This window comes from Harmonia axyridis, chromosome 2 (assembly GCF_914767665.1).
Source record: "Harmonia axyridis chromosome 2, icHarAxyr1.1, whole genome shotgun sequence".
In the NCBI taxonomy this organism is placed as follows: domain Eukaryota; kingdom Metazoa; phylum Arthropoda; class Insecta; order Coleoptera; family Coccinellidae; genus Harmonia; species Harmonia axyridis.
In genome coordinates, this window is record NC_059502.1 from 22,174,023 (window position 1) to 22,195,009 (window position 20,987).

Sequence of the window (20,987 nt, forward strand, 5' to 3'; positions counted from 1 at the left end):
TTGAAAGACAATTTTCCAGAGCTGCTCTTACCCCGCAATAGGTTAGGCGATGACAAATCTATAATGCCCCATGTGTCTTAGATCCTGGATGGCAAATTATGAAATCAAACAAAGGCTGGTGGTTTCTCAATATTAAGAAACTTAATTTTTTTATTATTTTTTGTTTGGTTATGATTTATAGTATCAAGGTTTTATTTCAAAAAAGTTGATATTTACGGTTTTTTTATAGAATGAGTTTAATAAATGAAAGTGTTTTTTGCAAGGTTCCTTCTCGTTTCATCATTTTTTTTATTGATGTGACACTACACAATAGAACTGCTCAAAATCAAGTAGCTGTATATGATTCAACAAGTACTTGATAAATGCATACTTGCCATGACTTGAGATTGAAAAACAACTACTTGCCTTGAAATCAAGTCAAGCTCAAGCCAAGGCTGTTCTATTTGAAATATCGAGGTTGTTAAAATTTTTTGAAATATGTGGCCACACTGCTGCCCTGAAAATATTATAGAGCTGTGATTCCTACTCAAGAGACCAAATTTTCAATAAAATCACACCTTCCGTTCTCCGTGAAAGTCTAGGGTGCCATCAACCGTGGCCACCCTGTATATCCCTCCCGTGATATAACTACTGATTATGAATTTGAACAAACTCGCAAAAGCACCTGTTTTTACGTCAGCGCTTTCCTCATTAATCTCATTTACATTCATATTATTATAGTATTAGTTCGAAATACACATCAAATAATGAAAAGTGTTCGATCTCCAGAAAAATCATACTGCGTATCTGAATTATGAATATTTGCGGCTCTGAACCATATCAGATCAGTTCAGAAAAATCGCGGATCAACTGAAATAATCCATTAATTGATGGAACAACGAAACATCCAGATCTCCCCTTTTTATTAGTGAAAAAGCACCATTATATTAAGTACGAATCTGCTGTCGAAATTGGATTGCATCATGGAGGTGCAGGCTGAATAAAAAGTGAAGCGAATTTTTCAAATTACCCTATATTCCTATTGTTTAGAGTCGTCAAAACCTAACAAAGGCTTTTTTGCGAAGCTTGATAAACAGGTCTGATTAAGGCAGGCGAAAATGGACCTTATTCAAAACAGACACTAACGACATTATGGGTATTTGTTGTTCTACCATTGAATCCAGTCGCTGAAGGCAGGACTGGGTTGGAATAGCTTCCATTCATTGATGCTGATGCTTATTCTAAAGACTTTGATATTGGAAGATATGGATCGACTTTTGTGCGATCATATTTTTTTTTCCTCCAATCTGATGTAGGGGATAAGGAAATATTTTCAAACTAATGTTTCATTATTCAGTTGATAAAAGTCCTTATGGAATTATTTGATAATTTTTCAGCTATTATGTTTGAGTTGGCTATGACGATATCAATACGAAATTTTGCAAGACCCTTTGAATGGTTATTCTATACACTACGTCCGTAAAGTATGGGACAAATTCATTTTTAGCTAAACAGAAATAATCCGGAAACACGTCGATTTCTGATTTTAATTTACCGTATTTTGAAAAAATAATATTATATACAGGGTGAATTACTTTCAAGTAATGACGTTAGTGTTTGCTAACTCATAATAAGATTGCGATATATAAGGTTATTAAATATAATGGATATTCCTCCTGGGGGGGGGATATATTCCCCTTATCCCCCCTTGGGTACGCCACTGGTCACCATCATTTTTTTTAAATGGAACACCCCCATTTTGTCTCAACTTTCCGATTACTCTAGCTGAGCTGATTCCAAAAATGTATCACATGTTGATTCCAATTGGTATAGGGTGGACTAAAATACAATAGTTTTGTGTATGCTCATAAAGTAACGCGTAACATTCTTTATTAGTTAAATTAACAATATTATCAAAAATACTTATTGTCAAGCGGCAATTGGTTTGAATTTTACATCCTGTAGTTTGTTACATTTTTAGATTAATAAAAATCAGCTGTTTCCAAACATGTTTGGTACTTGTGGTCTAGCAGACAGAATTATTGCTTAGATTTAATTTATTATTTTTATCTACCCTATACCAACCGGAATCAACATGTGATACATTTTTGGAATCAGCTCAGCAAGAATAATCGGAAAATTGAGACAAAATGGGGATGTTCCATTCAAAGAAAAATGACGGTGACGCCATTACTCGAAAGTTATTCACCCTGTATATTAGATTATTATTTTGAAATCCGGTAAATTAAAATAAAAAAATCGACGTGTTTCAGGATTATTTCTTAAAATGGTCTGTTTAGCTAAAAATGAATATGTTCCATACTTTACGGACACAGTGTATATGTATAGGTAGTAGGTACACGCAAAATCTCAACATGTTCGGATCATATATCATGTTAATATGCTTGGGATGTTCCTTTTACAATATCGTTCTGAAATTTTCTATAATTCTGATGATGTTACATCCTTGAAATTTCGCAATAGCTTAAAATTGTTATTTTATATGAACACCCCAAATCTCAACTCTATCAATTTTGGTGTCATGAAACTATTGGGTAATTTATTTTTGAAATTCTTTTCGAATTATCTATGGTTCGGACATCTGTTTTACAAATCCTCACGAAATTTTTCATGAAGCTTAAAATAGTTAATATTCATATACGTATCTACGCAAAATATCCACTCGATCTGATCTGATTTCCAATATTTTCCCTAAATTTTTTATGGTTTTGATGATGCGATCAGCTCAAAATTTTGCAAAGAGTTTGAAACTATCATTTCATAGAGGGTGTCTCGAAATACGCTCTATTAGTGTGACGTCACACACCGCCATTTTTGGTTCTCCTGTCAGTATTCGGAATCCAAACAAATAAATTGTCATTCAAATTAGTACGGTGTCGTTGAAAGAATTGGCTTATTTTCAGAAATGAAAGTATTTGAGGAACGATTTCGGTATTAATTGATATTCAGAAGGAACGAGGTTAATACCAGTAAGTTTGAATCCTGTATGATTCCCCAGATTTTGTAAAAAGTCGTGTTTATTAGTTGAACTTCAAGTTCGAATTTACTGGCATTAATCTCGTTCCTTCTGTCTATCAATTAATAGTAAAATCGTTCCTCAAATAATATTATTTATTAAAATAAGCCAGTTTCTTCAACGACAACGTACTAATTTTAATGACAATTTGACAATGAAGCACCTATTGTACACAAACATTCTTACAAATAAAAAGACAAAAGGATAAGGACATACCCTCAAAGAATTCCATCCAAAATTACATAATTTTGACAAGGCAGATTTTATTCTTATGCTTTCCTCTGTTTGTAACGAGATCACCTCTATCCTTCGGAATGATTAGATTCCCCTTGTCGCTAAGCTACTTTGCGTGTGTATTGTAGGCACAGTGATGGCGACACAAATGTTTTTGTATTTTATTTCATTTCTATCAATTTTTTTATCAAATTGGTTTAATCATAGTTCTTGTCTTCATCCTGTGAATAAAGGAGAAAAAGTACTTATTTTCCGTAAAAGTGCAGAAAGTGAAGGGTACTTTTCCACAAGAAACTGATGCCGTTAATCTGAATCAGACGAAGCATATTACAGTCAAGACAGAAAAAGCACTTCACCCAAGTACATATACTTACTGTCATCTACAAATTTTGAAAGTTCTGAGTTTCGGGGAGGATGATCGGAAAAAAATACCTTCACAACAGTGATATATTTTCTGCCAGTCTTAAACCCTTCCTGAAAAGCTGTCCATTTCTACAGCCCAAAGGCAAATCAGCATCAAATGGACAACTCCAACGTTCGCAATAATCAGCCCAATCAAAGCCAGGAGCAAAAACCACAAACTGCTCGTTCAAGACGTGCATCCCAGATTTTATCAATGGGATAAAGAAACCGGAAAAGTTTCTGCGGGTGTCTGAAAGCTTTCCGAAGGTAATTCTTCAGCGACCAGCAGCGTAGCGAAATGCTTTAATTACAGTTAGATTAGTTGCGAATGTATCCTGTATAGAGGTTTCGTTGAAACAGTGGCCGGGTTCTAATGAAAATTTCGTTTGGATACAGCTTCCGGTTTCTGAGGTTTCCATTCGTGCCATCTTTTCCGGAACTAATTAATTCATTCGTTGGGGACCGGAATCCAGACTCCGGGCTGCTTTTCTGTTCAATCTAACGAACGCTTCATTACTTTGTGGCGAATAAGAGCGATTGCTGGATATCTCGGATTGGATAGTTTCATCGTGAGACGAACAATGAGGAAAACGTGAGACACCCGCTTCGATTTCTGGAATATCTGGATGGAAAAAATTGTGATGGAGGGGGATAGGCTGGAGAATAAACACCAACTAAATAACATTCGGTAATGGAGCATATTTATTCATGTTACAGAAAATAGTTACAGAAAAAGGTACCTAGTGTGTAAGTACGACTGTGACTCATAGAGGTCAAAGAGTCTATTTGATATGTCTTGACTATGTCTTTATATCTAATATGAATATCAAAATAACGACATCATTGTTCCAAAACCTTCACTGTCTGATAGGAATATCTCTTTTGTCTAGAATTTATTGTATAATAATATAATAATAATAATGAACTTTATTCAGCACTCGGCTATTGAAAACATTACAAATGTAATCTACTAACTTAATTAAATTCTTCATAAATATAACTCATTAAACATTTTTTGAATTCTCTATAATTATTACAATAATTATTTTTATTTTTCGGGTAGTTTATTGAAGATAACTAATCCCCTGCTAAATGTGGATTTATTCATTAATGTAGTATTAACTTTTTCTATGTAAAAATCATCTCGACGTCGTGTATTATAATTATGTATCTCATTAGCAAATTTTAGGTTTTCACTCAAATATTCGGGTAACATTTCATTCCTTGCTTTGAATATTAAATCTAATGTTCTATAAATAATCCTTTGATTGACACTCATCAATTTCAAACCATTTAACATATTTCTTATGCGAGTTCCATTATTACATTTCAAAATAATTCTCATACCTCTATTTTGTACTTTTTGTAACCTATCTATGCTACCTTTATTTAAATTAAACATAACTGACGAGCAATAATCCACATGAGGAAGTACCAATGATCTACACAACATCAGTGACGTATTCATACCAATTTTACCCCTTATTCTAGATATGAAACCAACCTTTTTGGACATTTTATTTGCGATATAATCCACGTGAAACTGAAACTTTAAATTCTCGTCTAAAATCAATCCTAAGTATTTCATTTTAGTAACCCTCTCTATTTCATCTTTATCAATATTAATTCTGAAATTACTTATGTCGGTACTACGTGTCCTATATTCACTACCTATTAACATATACTTCGATTTTTTTATATTATATTGACTTTCAAGTTATTGTCGCAAAGCCAAATGAACAACCTATCCAAATCCTCGTTAACTAATTTGAACAAAATTTCAACATGATAAATATGAACAGACAAAATGTTGGAACCAATCAAAAGTAAAATGAATTACCTATTGAAAACTGTACAATTGAGTTAACGGCTGAAATATTGAATTAGTAAATTAACATGAAGAAATACGCAAGTTTCGGAATTTTTATATTTCTTAATACAATTTTTGCCCATCAGTGTCTCACTGAATTTTGTATACGATCTGTATATTCAAATACAAATGAATATAAACATTGTAAGTTTTTAAAAATTTGACCTTCATAATTTAAAGTTATTATTATTATTGATTACTCAACAAATGATTTGCATATCCATTTCACACGAAAATAACATATTGAAGATCTACGACTTCCGGTTGAGATTGCTCTCACTTGAAATCTCACCAGAGAAATTTACATTCAGTTAGTCTAGGGTGTTTTCAAATGGTAGTAAGGGAAATTAATAGACAGATTGTAAGTTAGTAAATTCAGTAAGTTTTTTGAACATTCAGACACTAATTAGGAAGAATTTTATTGAAAAATGAAAAATTCCGAAATGTTGTTCTCTCTTTACGTTAATTCAGTTATTTAATTTATCATGTATTTACTCAAGTGTGAAGTATTCGATATCTTATTTCCCTTTTGGTTGTTTTCAATATTTTGTTACTTGGAATTGTAAATGGTGTTTTTTTTAGAGCTATAGAACTTTAAATTGCAATAAAACAACGATGGATTATTCGATCGACATGAATTTTATACATCCGCAAGATAATCTTGTGGCATTACATTTTAAATATGATTTCTGGCATATAACCGCCACGGCTGGCTCGTATGTAGTCCAATCTGGACGTCCAATTTTCGATGACTTTTTCCAACTTTTGTGGCCGTATATCGGCAATAACACGGCGAATGTTGTCTTTCAAATGGTCAAGGGTTTGTGGCTTATCCGCATAGACCAATGACTTTACATAGCCACACAGAAAGTAGTCTAGCGGTGTCAAATCACAAGATCTTGGAGGCCAATTCACAGGTCCAAAACGTGAAATTAGGCAGTCACCAAACGTGTTTTTCAATAAATCGATTGTGGCACAAGCTGTGTGACATGTTGCGCTGTCTTTTTGGAACCACAGCTCCTGGACAGCATGGACACATTCAGGAATGAAAAAGTTAGTAATCAAGGCTCTATACCGATCACCATTGACTGTAATGTTCTGGCCATCATCGTTTTTGGAGAAGTACGTACCAATGATTCCACCAGCCCATAAAGCGCAACAAACAGTCAGTTTTTCTGGATGTAACGGTGTTTCGACATACACTTGAGGATTAGCTTCACTCCAACTGCGGCAGTTTTGTTTGTTGACGTAGCCATTCAACCAGAAGTTAGCTTCATCGCTAATGGACGTAGTGCGCGATACGTATTCCGCACATAACCATTATTTTCGAAATAAAATTGCACTATTTGCAAGCGTTGTTCAGGCGTGAGTCTATTCATGATGAATTGCCAAACCAAACTAAGAATGAATCATTTGACAGCTGTTGAATCGGTCGCCATCTTGAACAGTAATGCCAACTTAAAGATATATACCTCGAAAAAAACATGCGTTATTTCTAGAGAAAAAAGTATGTATTGAAAAAAAATATCACATAGTAAAAGTTTTAGTGAAATGCTGTAATAATTTCTTTATTTATATTCGACAGTGTCACCTGAGCAAATACACACAACCCCGAAAATAGCGAACTCCTTGATGTTGAAAACTACAGTGAAATTTACACAATGCTTTATTGTTTCACCCTTGTTCCGAAATCTGGGGTATATGTTTTTTTTTAGTGCTCTCTTCGTGTTCATTCTGATGATTTTTTATTTTAGACTGTACTGTCTCTATTTTTTGTATTTCTATTCTAAGCTACAAAGGCATAGTCTCAGCTCTTACTGATCAATTAATAATAATAATAATAATACCTACAATCGGTTATTTCATAGGCGTTTTATGTTATTTATACGTATTCATCAATATTCATTCTTAGTTATCACATTTTCATTAGTATTCTTCAATTTTTTTTTATATTTGCATTTTATTTTCATTGACAACGTCGAAATTACTCGAAATAGACCTGAGTGATTTACAATTATAATGATATTAATCTTGAAGCAAATATGAAGATTGGTTTGGGATGATTATAAATTTTTTTGGGCTTTGTCTACTTTCATAGAATAGAAAATTCAACAAAATGAGCTACATCTATTTATTAATGAATGACATTGTTCTGTGGAATTATTTCCATATGATGAAAATGTTAATTCCACTCCTGTATCTTATTACATTTTCATTGAAAACTGTTTCTGAAATACACTGAGTCAGAGGTAATTCTACGTTTTCACAATAATATTATCACCATTAAATGAAAAATAACGATATATATACACACACAAAAATAAAGGAAATACTAATTCCTCAAATATTTATCTACAATAGTTTGGTTGAACCATTTCCAATTGAATTCCAAATGGTTTCCCTCTATACTGAGGAAGGCTAGTTTTCCTTGGTCATCCAGTTGTTTTAGTCCAAGTCGGTCCTTGAAGAATAAATAAATAAATTGCAGAATCTCAGTGAAAACTCAGATCATAATATATTGTAATGGAATATTGTTTCTTCCTATATCCCTATTATTCATAGCTAGCTCTCATTCCATTAGAATATAATAGGATAATACTTATTCATTTCCAAAACCATTGAGACGATTATAAACTGAAGAAGAAAAAATTGTTTTCCCATAATTTGACATAAAGGAACTAGTGTCAATCGGTGCAGAGAAATGCTTGAAAACTTTAAAAGACGTTTCAGATAGTGACTGAGATGAATCTTGGATTTATGCATATGAACCAACGAAATATCTCTGTTAATAGTTGATTTATACGAACCCGATACTAAATAGCAGTCGACTTTATGAGTTTTCCAAAATGAACCAAATCTAACAAGAGTTGTTCGTACTCAAAGCACTTCGAAGCAAAATGTCCCCTATACTATACATTAGAGCAACATCAGACAGTCAATTCTGAGTGGAACACGACCATTTGTTTACCTAAATTCGGAGAAATGAATCACGCAGAAGTTAGTAAAATCATTCTCTATCAGGACAATGCAAGCTCTCACACTTCTGACATACTCACTTCTTTGTAGATATCAGATGACTTCAGGTCTAAAACTTCTATTGCTTGTCCAGGTTTATAGAATCCAAACCATTCAGTATCTACAGGTTGAACGATTGAATCGTTGAGGAATTTTACCATCACGAAATTTTGCAATTTGAGTAGGTTATCTTTATAGGTCTGATTCACAGTGAGCTCGTTATTGATATCTGAGAGAAAGGTACTGTATTTTTTGTACATATCTTCGTTCAGGGGATCATGCCAATATGTTGCTTGAGCTAATTTCTCTTGAACCCACCTGTGGAACATATCTATGATTAATAAATAGAGGAATAAATAAAGGAATTTTGTGGAATAATTTATTTGTATTTTGATATTATTGTGCTCAAATGATTGCAAGGGACAATAATATATCAAGTGAGATGAGCAAAATAGAAAAATCAATATAGTTAAAAATTACAAATGAAATTTCGAAGCATTGAGCTAGATTTGAATAGATGTAGAAGAGCAATGAATATTTTGTAATAAAAGAAAAAATTAATATTGAAGTTAGTTACCTCAAATATTCAATGGAGTAACTAATATGAATGATACCATTTCAAGAGAATACAATTATCTACAGAGTGGCTAAATAATTATACACTCACCCATAGTAAGCAGCATGATTTAACAGTCTCCTCACGTAGTCGCAAGTTTTTGATGACAAACTTCCACAGTTGGGTAAACCATAAACACCTTGGTGTTGACCACCAAGAGTAATAAGATTCTTCATTTTGGCTTCTGGACATCTTTGTACCAAGCCTCTCCTGTGAAATGAGCGAAGGATTACATAGTCACCGATCATATTTGATTTTATGAAAATAAAGAATAAAATTAGGTTAGACCTATAATATAACGGGTGTTTTTTTTCGAGGTATATAATTTTAAGTTGGCATAACTGTTCGAGATGGCGACCGATTCAACAGCTGTCAAGTGATTTATTCTCAGTTTGGTTTGGCAATTCATCATAAATAGACTCACGCCTAGACAACGCTTGCAAATAGTGCAATTTCATTTCGAAAATAATGGTTCTGTGCGGAATACGTATCGCGCACTACGTCCATTTTATTTTGTTTAGCGACAAAGCGCACTTCTGGTTGAATGACTACGGTTGAATGACTGCCGCATTTGAAGTGAAGCTAATCCTCAAGTGTATGTCGAAACACCGTTACATCCAGAAAAACTGACAGTTTGGTGCGCTTTATGGGCTAGTGGAATCATTGGTCCGTACTACAAAAACGATGATGGCCAGAACGTTACAGTCAATGGTGATCGGTATAGAGCATGATTACTAACTTCTTCGTTCCTGAATTGAACAACCATGATGTCCAGGAGCTGTGGTTCCAACAAGACGGCGCAACATGTCACACAGCTCGTGTCACAATCGATTTATTGAAAGACACGTTTGGTGACCGCCTAATTTCACGTTTTGGACCTGTGAATTGGCTCCCAAGATCTTGTGATTTAACACCGCTAGACTACTTTCTGTGGGGCTATGTGAAGTCATTGGTCTATGCGGATAAGCCACAAACCCTTGACCATTTGGAAGACAACATTCGCCGTGTTATTGCCGATATACGGCCACAAATGTTGGGAAAAGTCATCGAAATTGGACGTCCAGATTGGACTACATCCGAGCCAGCCGTGGTGGTCATATGCCAGAAATCATATTTAAAATATAATGCCACAAGATTATCTTGCGGATAAATGAAATTCATGTCAATCGAATAATCCATCGTCGTTTTATTGCAATTTAAAGTTCTATAGCTCTAAAAAAAACACCCTTTACTATTATGTGAGGATCCCAAGTGCAAAATAGTTCCCGTTGAATATCCTTTAGTTCTATGTTCTAAGTGCCTCAATCATAAATTTTTCTAATCGAAATACGGAAATCGAAAACGAAACTATAAGCAGATGGAAGAACCCAATTTGATTAGGATCTTATTGCTGAGAACTTCGATGCAATTGCCTCTCATAATGAATGGATTGGGTACTACCTATTAATTATGTGTTGGACCAAAAAATAATCTGTTAAAATTTTATGAATATCAACGTAAATATTTTCATGGATAACATTGAGCAATTTCTTGGATGAGAGAAGTTTTAGGTTCTTTATCCACTGATTGATCAAATACTGGAAGTGAATAACGGGATTTTTTATGGAATTGTATTTTATGTATATAAGAGAAGGAATCACAAACTTATGAACCAAGATTGGACAAATTTGAATTTTTCATCTATATCTTGCATTATTTATCAGTAATTGTACAATTGATAAGAAGCTACACTCATACTTTAAGTAAAGAGTAATTATATTAAATTAATTGATTTGAGCTGGGTTGAAATTCAAAATTATTTTTTGGAAAATAAAACAAAACTTATTCGGTGAAACCATCACTTATAATATGAAGTTCCGATTATATCTTCAGTAATTCCACTTTTCACAAATAATAAGTTAGTTGAATACTAAAAAAAATTATACTTACAAGAATTGAGATCCTTGTGAGAAACCTATGGCATTGAAACCTTGGGACATCTTGGGATCTGCTTTGATTGTATCACAAGCGTATTGGATTTGCTTATCAGGGTGCATAAAATATCCATTTTCCATATCATCCATAATATTCTTGCCTATTTTCAGAGAGATAACATGTACACCAGTTAAAGTTTTTTCGATTTGTTTTTTTATTCCTCCTATACTAAAAGGAAAACAGCAGCTATCACCTGAAAAAAGTAAAAAAAGAAAGTTGAAAATTAGATCACAATATCCGACATCTATGTATATGTGATAATCAATTTGGTTTCATTTTTCAATTGTTTGGTGAAAATTTTAGAAAATTGGGGAAGAAGAAATGAAAAATGACTTGAGTATTCCAAAATTTCGGAGGAATGCTTTCACTATGAAACCACTTAACCATAAGTCCCATAAGTTCAATAATGAATAGGTATTCACGGATTGACTTGATATTCAAGCTACTTGACTTGGGCTTGAGTTGATTTCAAGTCAAGTAGCTTGAATATTAAGTCAAGCCGTGAAACCCTTATAATGAACCATTGAATAGTTTTAATATTTTTTCAATTCTAGAGGGTGTAAAATTAAAAACTAATAACATAGAAAAGTGTTATGATGTACATTCGAATTTAGCATTTTTCTTGAAATAACTCCGGAACAATTAAATCGATCTTTTGTTTATTATTGGTATGATATTGCTGACTATAATATTCTTTGGTAGAAATAAGTAGCCTATAGATATTTTTTAATATGAAATGATAATTTTCATCATCAAATTATCGTGTTAAGTCCCCAATGTTTATTTTACTGAATTCCAAAAAAAAAATACTCTATTGCGATTGAAGTTCGGTTTTTCGCCTAACACGATAACATATTTTGAATTTTCGTTAATTCCACGAGGAAAAGATAAAAACGAAAATTCTGTTCTCTTATAGAAATCAATGGTACGGAGCAACTTAGCGAGAAAGGAAGTCGACCTTGCTAAAAGACGCGGTTATTGTTACGCCACTGTTAATTGTTTGACCCTAACCTCTAATTGAGCAAGAATAAAAACCTTTTGAGTTATTAATAAAAAAACTCACCCATTCCATGCCACAACACCACAGGTGTAAAATTTGCATCACTGAGCTCCTCTCCACAGGCAAAATTGGGAATAATAGTTAACAAACTAGCCAAAAAGAAAAACCCAACGTTCTTCTTATTCATTTCGATGTATTTAAACGTTCAGCAACTCTGAGTAAATACCGTGCTTATGAGACTATGAAGTGATTGATTGAGTGACTTTGCCACTGCTTGTTATTGTTCTAGATTTGGTACACTCCAGTGCTGTACATACCTGAATCTTAATCTCAAGATAATACCAATCAGTTTATGAATATTTGCATTTTCGAGTGTCTATTAGTAGATTCGATAAGATGTTGAGAGATAGGTCTTTCTGCTGACAGTTTCTTGGTTGTTACCGAGATTGGGGTATAAGAAAAATGTAAATATTTCGGTGACGGGTGTGATGCTATGTTGGACGAATACCGTATTTGCAGTGAGGGCTATGGATTTTTTGAAGTTCCAACTTGAATACTTATAACAAATTTCATCAAAATCGGATTAGTAGAACGCAAATTATTGAGATAATGGGAAATTGATTTTGATGTAAACAATCACTATCAAATCCTAATATTTATTATAATAATTCTCATCAACATTGAATGAGTTGAACGCGAGATATAAATCCAGGTAGCTTTGCACATGCTTAACGTGTAACCTTTATTTGGAAAATTCTAATTTTGTCTGGAACCATCTTTGGCTGAAATTGAATACATTTCATTGAAATTGGATAAGTATTATAGAATTAAGGATTGTCTCGAGTCTGGAAAAAAGATAGATGCAGAACCAAAGAAATTCAAGAAGATTTGAAATTCATTTTGCTATCGGAAATGTTGTAATTGAAGACCAAAAATCATCTTCATCCCAAAAGTGGTCACATTGCTTCTTCTATCTTCGGACTTCGGAAAACTCTTTCGATAGCAATAATTAAGATTCTATATCTTCAAATTTCAAATAATTCATTTGATCCCAATATGGAGGAAAATTGAACCACATTCTGTTCAGATAAGTTAAGTTTGAATCCTCTCGACATCAGCTGTAAAACCTTCTGGATTTATATGGATTGATTGCTATAATAAGTCCTTGAATAAATATATTTTAACTATACTATACAGGGTGAGTCTTCGACTTGTATATATAATTCAACTGAAGATTTCTGGTTTAAAAAAAAACACTTTTTTTTTACTATTCATTCCGATTCGATTTTTTCTCGCTTTTGAAGTTGACCGGACTTCGATGGAATTTTATGTTCGGAAAAGATTCGTTACATCAATAAAACACCATATTCTGAAAATAATTTCATTCCATTTGTGAGAAAAACTAGAAAATACTCTTTTTTATCGATTTTCAACAGCTGCATCTTTTCAACCGAGCCGAATCGAAAAAAATGGTAAAAGAAAAAATACACTAAGCAGGACTAGAACGGTTTGACTTAAGTGCTGTCCTTATTATGTCGATATTCTGTTTGAATTTTCCATGGCCTTGATGGCACTATTGATACGACATTTTGGTATTGCTATTCTCTAGTCTAGGGTTCTTTAATAGGAATGATATTTTTAAGAATGATTATACTGAAAAGTTTTTGTATTTCTTTATATTTATTTGTGTTCAGTAGTTTATGCTATTCAATCATGGAAAGATACATGATGCAACAAAGTTTATAAATTAATAAATTCTTTCATCAAAATCGGTGAATACTGAGAGATATTAAAAAATAATTCATGTACGACATTATTCGTCGTATGGTAGAAAAAATTTGAAATCGTAAGATCGCTCAATCTGATTCTTTTCAGATGAAATATTTGAGTTTTTTTTGCATATGTAATTACAACATGTTTCTGAAAAATTAATGAGTATTATGCCTGGAAGTCTAATCTATGAGAATGTCAATGAACATGATAATATTTTTATGCTCTAAAGAATTAAGCCTTTTGCAATAAGCTCTCAAAAGGCACACTGAAAAAATAGTCAAATAGAATGAATCTTTATTAATTGCTTCCAGAAATGTTCGTTGAAATTCCTGGAGTACGTCTCTGATCTATTGGAATCATTTTGTTTACCGTTTAATATTATTTATAACTTGAATGAATTGGTTCTGGTTCGTAATCAATCGGATCAATGATAGCCTGAACTGGCCATTATGTGCATTTCTATTATAGGTATAAACTGAGGGTACAAAGGGTACATTCAGAATGGATCTGTATACATATACATACTATCCATATACAATGAACTCCCTAATCTAGATTGTGGATAAACATAACATTTTTGAACTTCACACGATTATCGAGGATAGTTCTAATATAGGTAAATATTAAGATATTTATCTTTAATGAGTGAACAAAAGTAAATTCCCTAAGAGCTTTATTTTTTTGAGTGAAGGGCTCATTTAATCAATATGTGGTGAGGTTGTGAATAAAAGGAACGTCTCAAATTGCACTATTTAATATCGAAATTGGATACAAAAGATTTTATGTATCACATAATAGCTATATTAAAATCGGAGATGTCGAACATTCTTTCGAAAGGATTAACTATAGAGCATACAGGGTGGCCACTTTTTCAATGGGATTGTATTGGTAACTTTTAAACCATAAGAGTTAGAAGGTCGGTCAAATGGAGAAAAAGTTGCATGCATAGAAGCATTATCAAGCAGTTCAAACAAATCGAGATTATCAGGGCCGGTTATTGAGATATCATAAGAAAAGTAAATTCTGTCATTTTGATTTTTCTTTTTTTCCCACTTTATTTCAAATATTATCAAAAAATGTTACAGAAATTTTTTATTCGACAGTAAATTGTTCTCAATTTGACGTAATCAGATTTCGTATCAAACGTTTCGTGCTCTCTGGGACACCCTCAACCTCATTTTTTTCAATACGGACCTGTATATTTTATGACACTTTTCGTAATAACTTTTAACGCTGAATTCAACCATATAACATACAATGTTATTCAAAGTTGATTTTCAGGTGATTTTGACCCTTATCCAAATTTCTTTGGATCGGATCTGTATTACATTTAGGTACCTTTAGTTTAATTAACAACATGCAATACATTTCGATGAGAAAATCAACTTACTCATCTTGAACTAAATGGAACATATCAGAATCAAATCAAGAAACAAGTAATAATTATTTACATATTTCAATTCATAATAATTGAACGAATTATCATTTAATGAAAGAAAAATCGAATGATTATTCGAAAGTAAATGAAAATGAATGAAGTAAGTGTTCGAAATGTCCACCATTTTGTAAAATGCACTTAACGGTTCTGGAACCCATACTTCTTATACATTTGCTTATTTCGTCTTTTTGAATACCTTCCAATACATTCTCAATCTTCTCGCGAGAAATCACATTTGTTGGATTTGTCACTTGTTCCGTTGAAACAAATTACAGAATCGAACTTTATTTTGACATCATTACGATATAAGTTTTGCAAGGCTTGGTATTCAAATTTAAAATCATTGTATTCGCGTCTCTTGACTATTTTATTAACAGCAGTTTTTGATGAAGAAAATTGGATAAGGGTCAAAATCACCTGAAAATCAACTTTGAATGACATTGTATGATATATGGTTGAAATCAGCGTTAAAAGTTATTTCGAAGAGTGTCATAAAATATACAGGTCCGTATTGAAAAAAATGAGGTTGAGGGTGGCCCAGAGAGCACGAAACGTTGGATACGAAATCTGATTACGTCAAATTGAGAACAATTTACTGTCGAATAAAAAATTCCTGTAACATTTTTTGATAATATTTGAAATAAAGTGGGAAAAAAAGAAAAATCAAAATGACAAAATTTACTTTTCTTATGATATCTCAATAACCGGCCCTGATAATCTCGATTTGTTTGAACTGCTTGATAATGCTTCTATGCATGCAACTTTTTCTCCATTTGACCGACCTTCTAACTCTTATGGTTTAAAAGTTACCAATACAATCCCATTGAAAAAGTGGCCACCCTGTATACATATGTATAGTTTTCTTGGCCTAAGACTCCTTTTTGAGAATCATTAGATGAACGTCCTTCTGAATAGTATTTGAGATGAAAGCTATCTTCATTTGCCAAAAATTGACATGAGCAAAAATACAGCACCTAACTGGTACTGCGAAGTACACCCCGTATTACACTAGGCCCTTTCCATGTTTATTTTGATGCCTATTTCTAGACTGATTTCTGACATGATTACACTATACCTTTTAGACGCTTGTTTCAGGGTTAACTCCAGGTTTACAAATCTTGAAATTTTTGGGGTTATATTCATGTTTTGTTCATAAATATTTGAGAGATTTCTATATCATTTCTTGTATCACACAAGCAACATAACATGAAATGAAATTATTAAAATGGCCGACTTGCATTTTGATAAAAATGAAAAAAGGTTAAATTTTATGCTTGACCCAAACATAAAAGATAGGATTGAAAGTATGCGCATTTCTAGAACATATCAGGTTCAAAAATAGACATCAAAAATTCCTTTTCTTTGACCGCGCATCATTATTCGTATCAAAGCTATCAAATATTGTTGGTATAAAAATTACTGATTCAAAATAATTATTTTTTATCTCTTCAAGTCCTGAAGGTGAAATATGATAGGATAGAAAGAGTTTAGCTAACATGGAAAATTACGTTTTTCAATTTTCGTTCGTTCCTTATTACTCTTTCTGTAATGCCATCATAGATTCCAGCCACAGTCTTGTGTATTCATTCCTGTTTAATTCTGTCGAAAAGAGGTCGGATTGCAAAGATTTAGATTTGGGTTTTTTCTCCTCCATATATCGCATCGTAGAAATCGTGGGATCTATCAATTCATAAATGTAGGTGGCATATAGAATTTTTTTCGGTCGACCGAAGTAGGTAACGTTGCTGAATCGCATATATTGGCTATTTGTATAACTCAGTAGTGGTTTATTTCTCTTTGGTTTGATGTCCTTCATAATTGTTGCACTTTCTAGTTTTTCCCTGAAAAATATTGTATAATTTAATGATAATAATTTACTAACATTGACGTTGTTTAGAGTGACTAAAAAACTACTAGTTTCTTCCTCTTAGGTATCGTTTGAACGCTCGAACTCAGAAGAATGAAATGTGGAGAATGTGAATAAATAATAGATGTAAATTTCTCAGCATGGCCTCATTAATTATGCGATAATCATATAATGACTTAGGGGAACCACTGTCATCAATAGGAATTGCCATAAATCTTTCAAAAATTGCTGATACAATTGGTGATGGAGCTGGTCATTCTATCGATCCTTGACGTCTAATAAATTTATATTTTAAGTAACCTCTTTTTCAACATGTGTTTAGGGTTAGGTGTAGGAGCAACCAAGAGGAAAATCTCTGCATCGATTTTTTGAATTGAATAAACTACCATGGATTTAAGAGATGACAGTGGACATGGAGTTAGGTTTTCAATCATGGAAATTAATGGCGTCTGGGAAATACATAGGAAGAGAAATGTATGGTTTTTTTGATTTCCGCGTTTTATCATGTAGAAGTGCATCAAATGAATAAAACACGCTGAGTAGAACTATTCCCTTGTGAGTTATTCGGAGCAAATATTTCATATTTGATAAAAATAAACACTTTTAATTTCTACAGATTTTTATCATATTGATATGAGTTTCCATCAAGTAGGGACTGTATCTATAACATTTTTGAATGGTATATCCTCCTGGAACATTTTAATACCATTTTGAAAGTGCTCATCTACTAGCGATCTTTCGATTTGAAGATTTTCTCTACTTTTTTCAATTTCTTCTAATGTTCGCCAAACGCACGTAACTGGACAAAAATCGGCCGATCTCATCGACAGTCCCAATTTTCGACCTGGTTTTTCATAAATCACCCACTTCCGAAAGAAACAATCTGAATAATATAATAACCGGAAGAAATTCACGAATGCCTTGAGATGTCTTGCCACTACGTGGTTTTCCGCGTATCCGTCAAATTTTGTTACATTTCCCCTCTGGCGCTCTTGCGATGAACCTACTTTGTACAGTGTACGAAGTTGTACATCCACTTCTTTTTTTCTTCGAAGCAAAAAAGTAGAGGGCGGCACTGTACGACGTTCTTTTGTAATGCTTTTTAGGTAGATATTTTTTCATGAAAATTTTAAAAATATATCACTGCTTTGTATATTGTACATATCATGAATGCTTCTGCGAAAAACAGAAAGTAACCAATTTTTTTATTTTCAACTAAAAATATTCACTTTCTTCAATGAAGATTATTATTTGAGGAAATCATGTGGAAACCTCATAAAAATCGGTGATTTGTAAGAAGATATATCTTTGATTTAGTTTTTATCGGTTTTCAGGTTCGAAAGTTCAATTGTTTTTGAGAATCGCATTTCAGATTTTCACTATCAGATCAAGTCGACAATTCTGACTAGAGAAAAATAAACATAGATAGAGGGAGTATATGCAATTTATTACGTGTCCCCAACATGCTTAGACGACGTAGGATTGATATATTTTCAAATTCAAAATTTTTCTATATTTTTGAGAATGTATATCAAATGAAATATATTTATTTGAGTGATTCCCGATTAAATAAAAATATTTGGAATTCGTTAATTTCCCTAATGTCGAATTCATAGTAACTAAGTCTGTATCTACCTGCTGAGATCGAAGCTTTTGCACCTAAGCGTTATTACTTCAATTTTCCTGTCATCGGTTGTATCATGTTGTTTGAAAGTTTTCTGCTATTTTTAGGTATTTACTTCAATATATTTTGAGTTAAATTAGATTAGATATAGCGACATAAGAACTTTATTCTTTGTTGAGAAACCTGCGAATTGAATGAAATATCGTATCACTGATATGAGTTCTCATTCCCCTCCTTATGTCAAATTTGATAGTTCATTTCGGGAACAAAATTCGATTACTGCGACGTATGCTCCCTCTATCTAAGATTATTACTCTGAGGTTCTTACCGACAGATAGCCACTTCGTGCTCAAGTACTCTAACTCACACAGTGTATAGAATCATACATAAACGGAGAATGAAAACGAGTTAACCTAAGTTTCCGGAAATACGAATTGATTAAGAAATTAAATCTAAAAAGAAAAAAGGATACTTACTGGTTGTAATTCAGGAAAAGATTGTGAAGATACCACAAGCAGGAGAGAAGCAAGAGGTTCAATGTGAAAATGAATCGATGCATATTTCCCTAGACGGAATCGCAATTACTGGAAATATCAACAAGTAACACACGTAGATTTGAGTAATCTGGTGTTTAAAGGCTTCGCGACAAGCATACCAACGTTGGTTTATTGCCTAATGCATTACGAATGTTTCGTATTTAAAAATGGAATGAAATGGAATATACGCTAGTGAAGATTTCCACGTGGTTTAGTAATTCGCTTAAGAAAAAGCTAATCTCATTAGTAGTTTGGTTTCACCTTCAGCTGATCTGTCAAGATCAAGGACTGAAAACAATGGAATGTATAAAAGGTGCTGTTTGGCCTTGACCAAGGAGAATAGAAGCACGTGGTGCTCAACCAATCGGAGTTAATGCAGTTGTCTTCGAAATCCAGATGAACAATATTATACCGGGGGGTTCAAAAGTCTGGAAACGATGAATTTATTTCGCGCACAGGTGGAAAATCGGATCTGATACTAAGGTCTTTAGTACTTTCACTTTATACGAGATATGAGGCCCAACTTTGAAATTTCAAATGCATACCCATCTTTTTTATTGCAGATTCGGATTCAGCGGGAAATTTTACATCCGAATTGGTTGAAACCAAATTTTTTTGTCCTTTTTTGGGCCCTATGCAGCGTTTTTTGTTCAAAAATCCGGGGCGTTCATTTAGATCAGGATGCAAAAATTCATCTTCTGATACTGAGGACCTTAGTAATTTTTCTCGTTGAATCCATTGAGTCCATCAGATTTAAGGTGCAAAAGGGCCTTCTACGAGATAAGAGGCCCATCCTGATCTAAATGAACGCACCGGATTTTTGAACAAAAAACGATGCATAGGGCCCAAAAAAGGACAAAAAAATTTGGTTTCAACCAATTCGGATGTAAAATTTCCTTTTTGCAAAATCTGATGGGTTCAATCGATTCAACGACTAAATTACTAAGTTTCTTTTTTGTTATTAATAAGAATGAAACTTTTAAAGCCATTCATTTCCTTAAATCATTGAAATCGGATATATGTTTCCATAATGTTTTTTTGTTGAAATTACATGATTTTTCATGAAGCAGAGTTTGTCTAATAAATCTTAATGAGATGTGATTAACTTTGACGTCATTGTTGTTTATTAGATTAAAGAGTGGTAGGTTGTGATGATACGATCCTCTTAAAATTTGTCATGAACATCAATGTAAGTAGTTATTTTACTGAAACATCATAAACTAAATTTCAAACTTAGTCTGATCTATTATTATGGAAATATTATTTTTTTTAGATCTTTTACTTGGATTTTTTATGGTTCTGTTCTGTAGATGAGATGAAAACAAGAATTCGCACATAGTTATTTATACATTCACATTTATATATTCAATTGATTAATCCTTATAATCTCAACTTGGTCGTATCTGTGAACACAAAGTTTTTTTTTGAAATTCTCTTCGAATTTTCTTTGGTTCTGAGCAATCAACATAAACTGACTTTTGTTTGAATGTTGAATGTTTGAATTTTCCACTCGGCCAGATCTGCTGTTATATTGAGTTTTTTCTGATATTCTCGAATTTTCTCTGGATCTTGAATAATAATTTTACATCTCAACCCAAATTACCATCTCGATTGAATCGGTT

General features: G+C 32.8%; 2 protein-coding genes across 2 annotated transcripts; both read right to left on the minus strand.

Moving 5' to 3' along the window:
* Nucleotides 1-7,639: 7,639 nt before the first annotated feature.
* On the minus strand, nucleotides 7,640-12,651 carry LOC123673171 (palmitoyl-protein thioesterase 1). The gene is made up of 5 exons (XM_045607629.1): nucleotides 12,191-12,651; nucleotides 11,083-11,320; nucleotides 9,205-9,363; nucleotides 8,579-8,855; nucleotides 7,640-7,983 (listed from the first exon to the last, which is right to left on the minus strand). The coding sequence occupies exons 1-5, from the start codon at nucleotides 12,312-12,314 to the stop codon at nucleotides 7,855-7,857; spliced, it is 927 nt and encodes a 308-aa protein (XP_045463585.1). The 5' UTR covers nucleotides 12,315-12,651; the 3' UTR covers nucleotides 7,640-7,854.
* Nucleotides 12,652-16,456: 3,805 nt separating this feature from the next.
* LOC123672627 lies at nucleotides 16,457-19,571 on the minus strand. Its single transcript, XM_045606801.1, has 2 exons — nucleotides 19,306-19,571; nucleotides 16,457-17,179 (listed from the first exon to the last, which is right to left on the minus strand). Exons 1-2 carry the CDS (start codon nucleotides 19,386-19,388, stop codon nucleotides 16,873-16,875), a joined length of 390 nt encoding a protein of 129 aa, XP_045462757.1. The 5' UTR covers nucleotides 19,389-19,571; the 3' UTR covers nucleotides 16,457-16,872.
* Nucleotides 19,572-20,987: the final 1,416 nt, after the last annotated feature.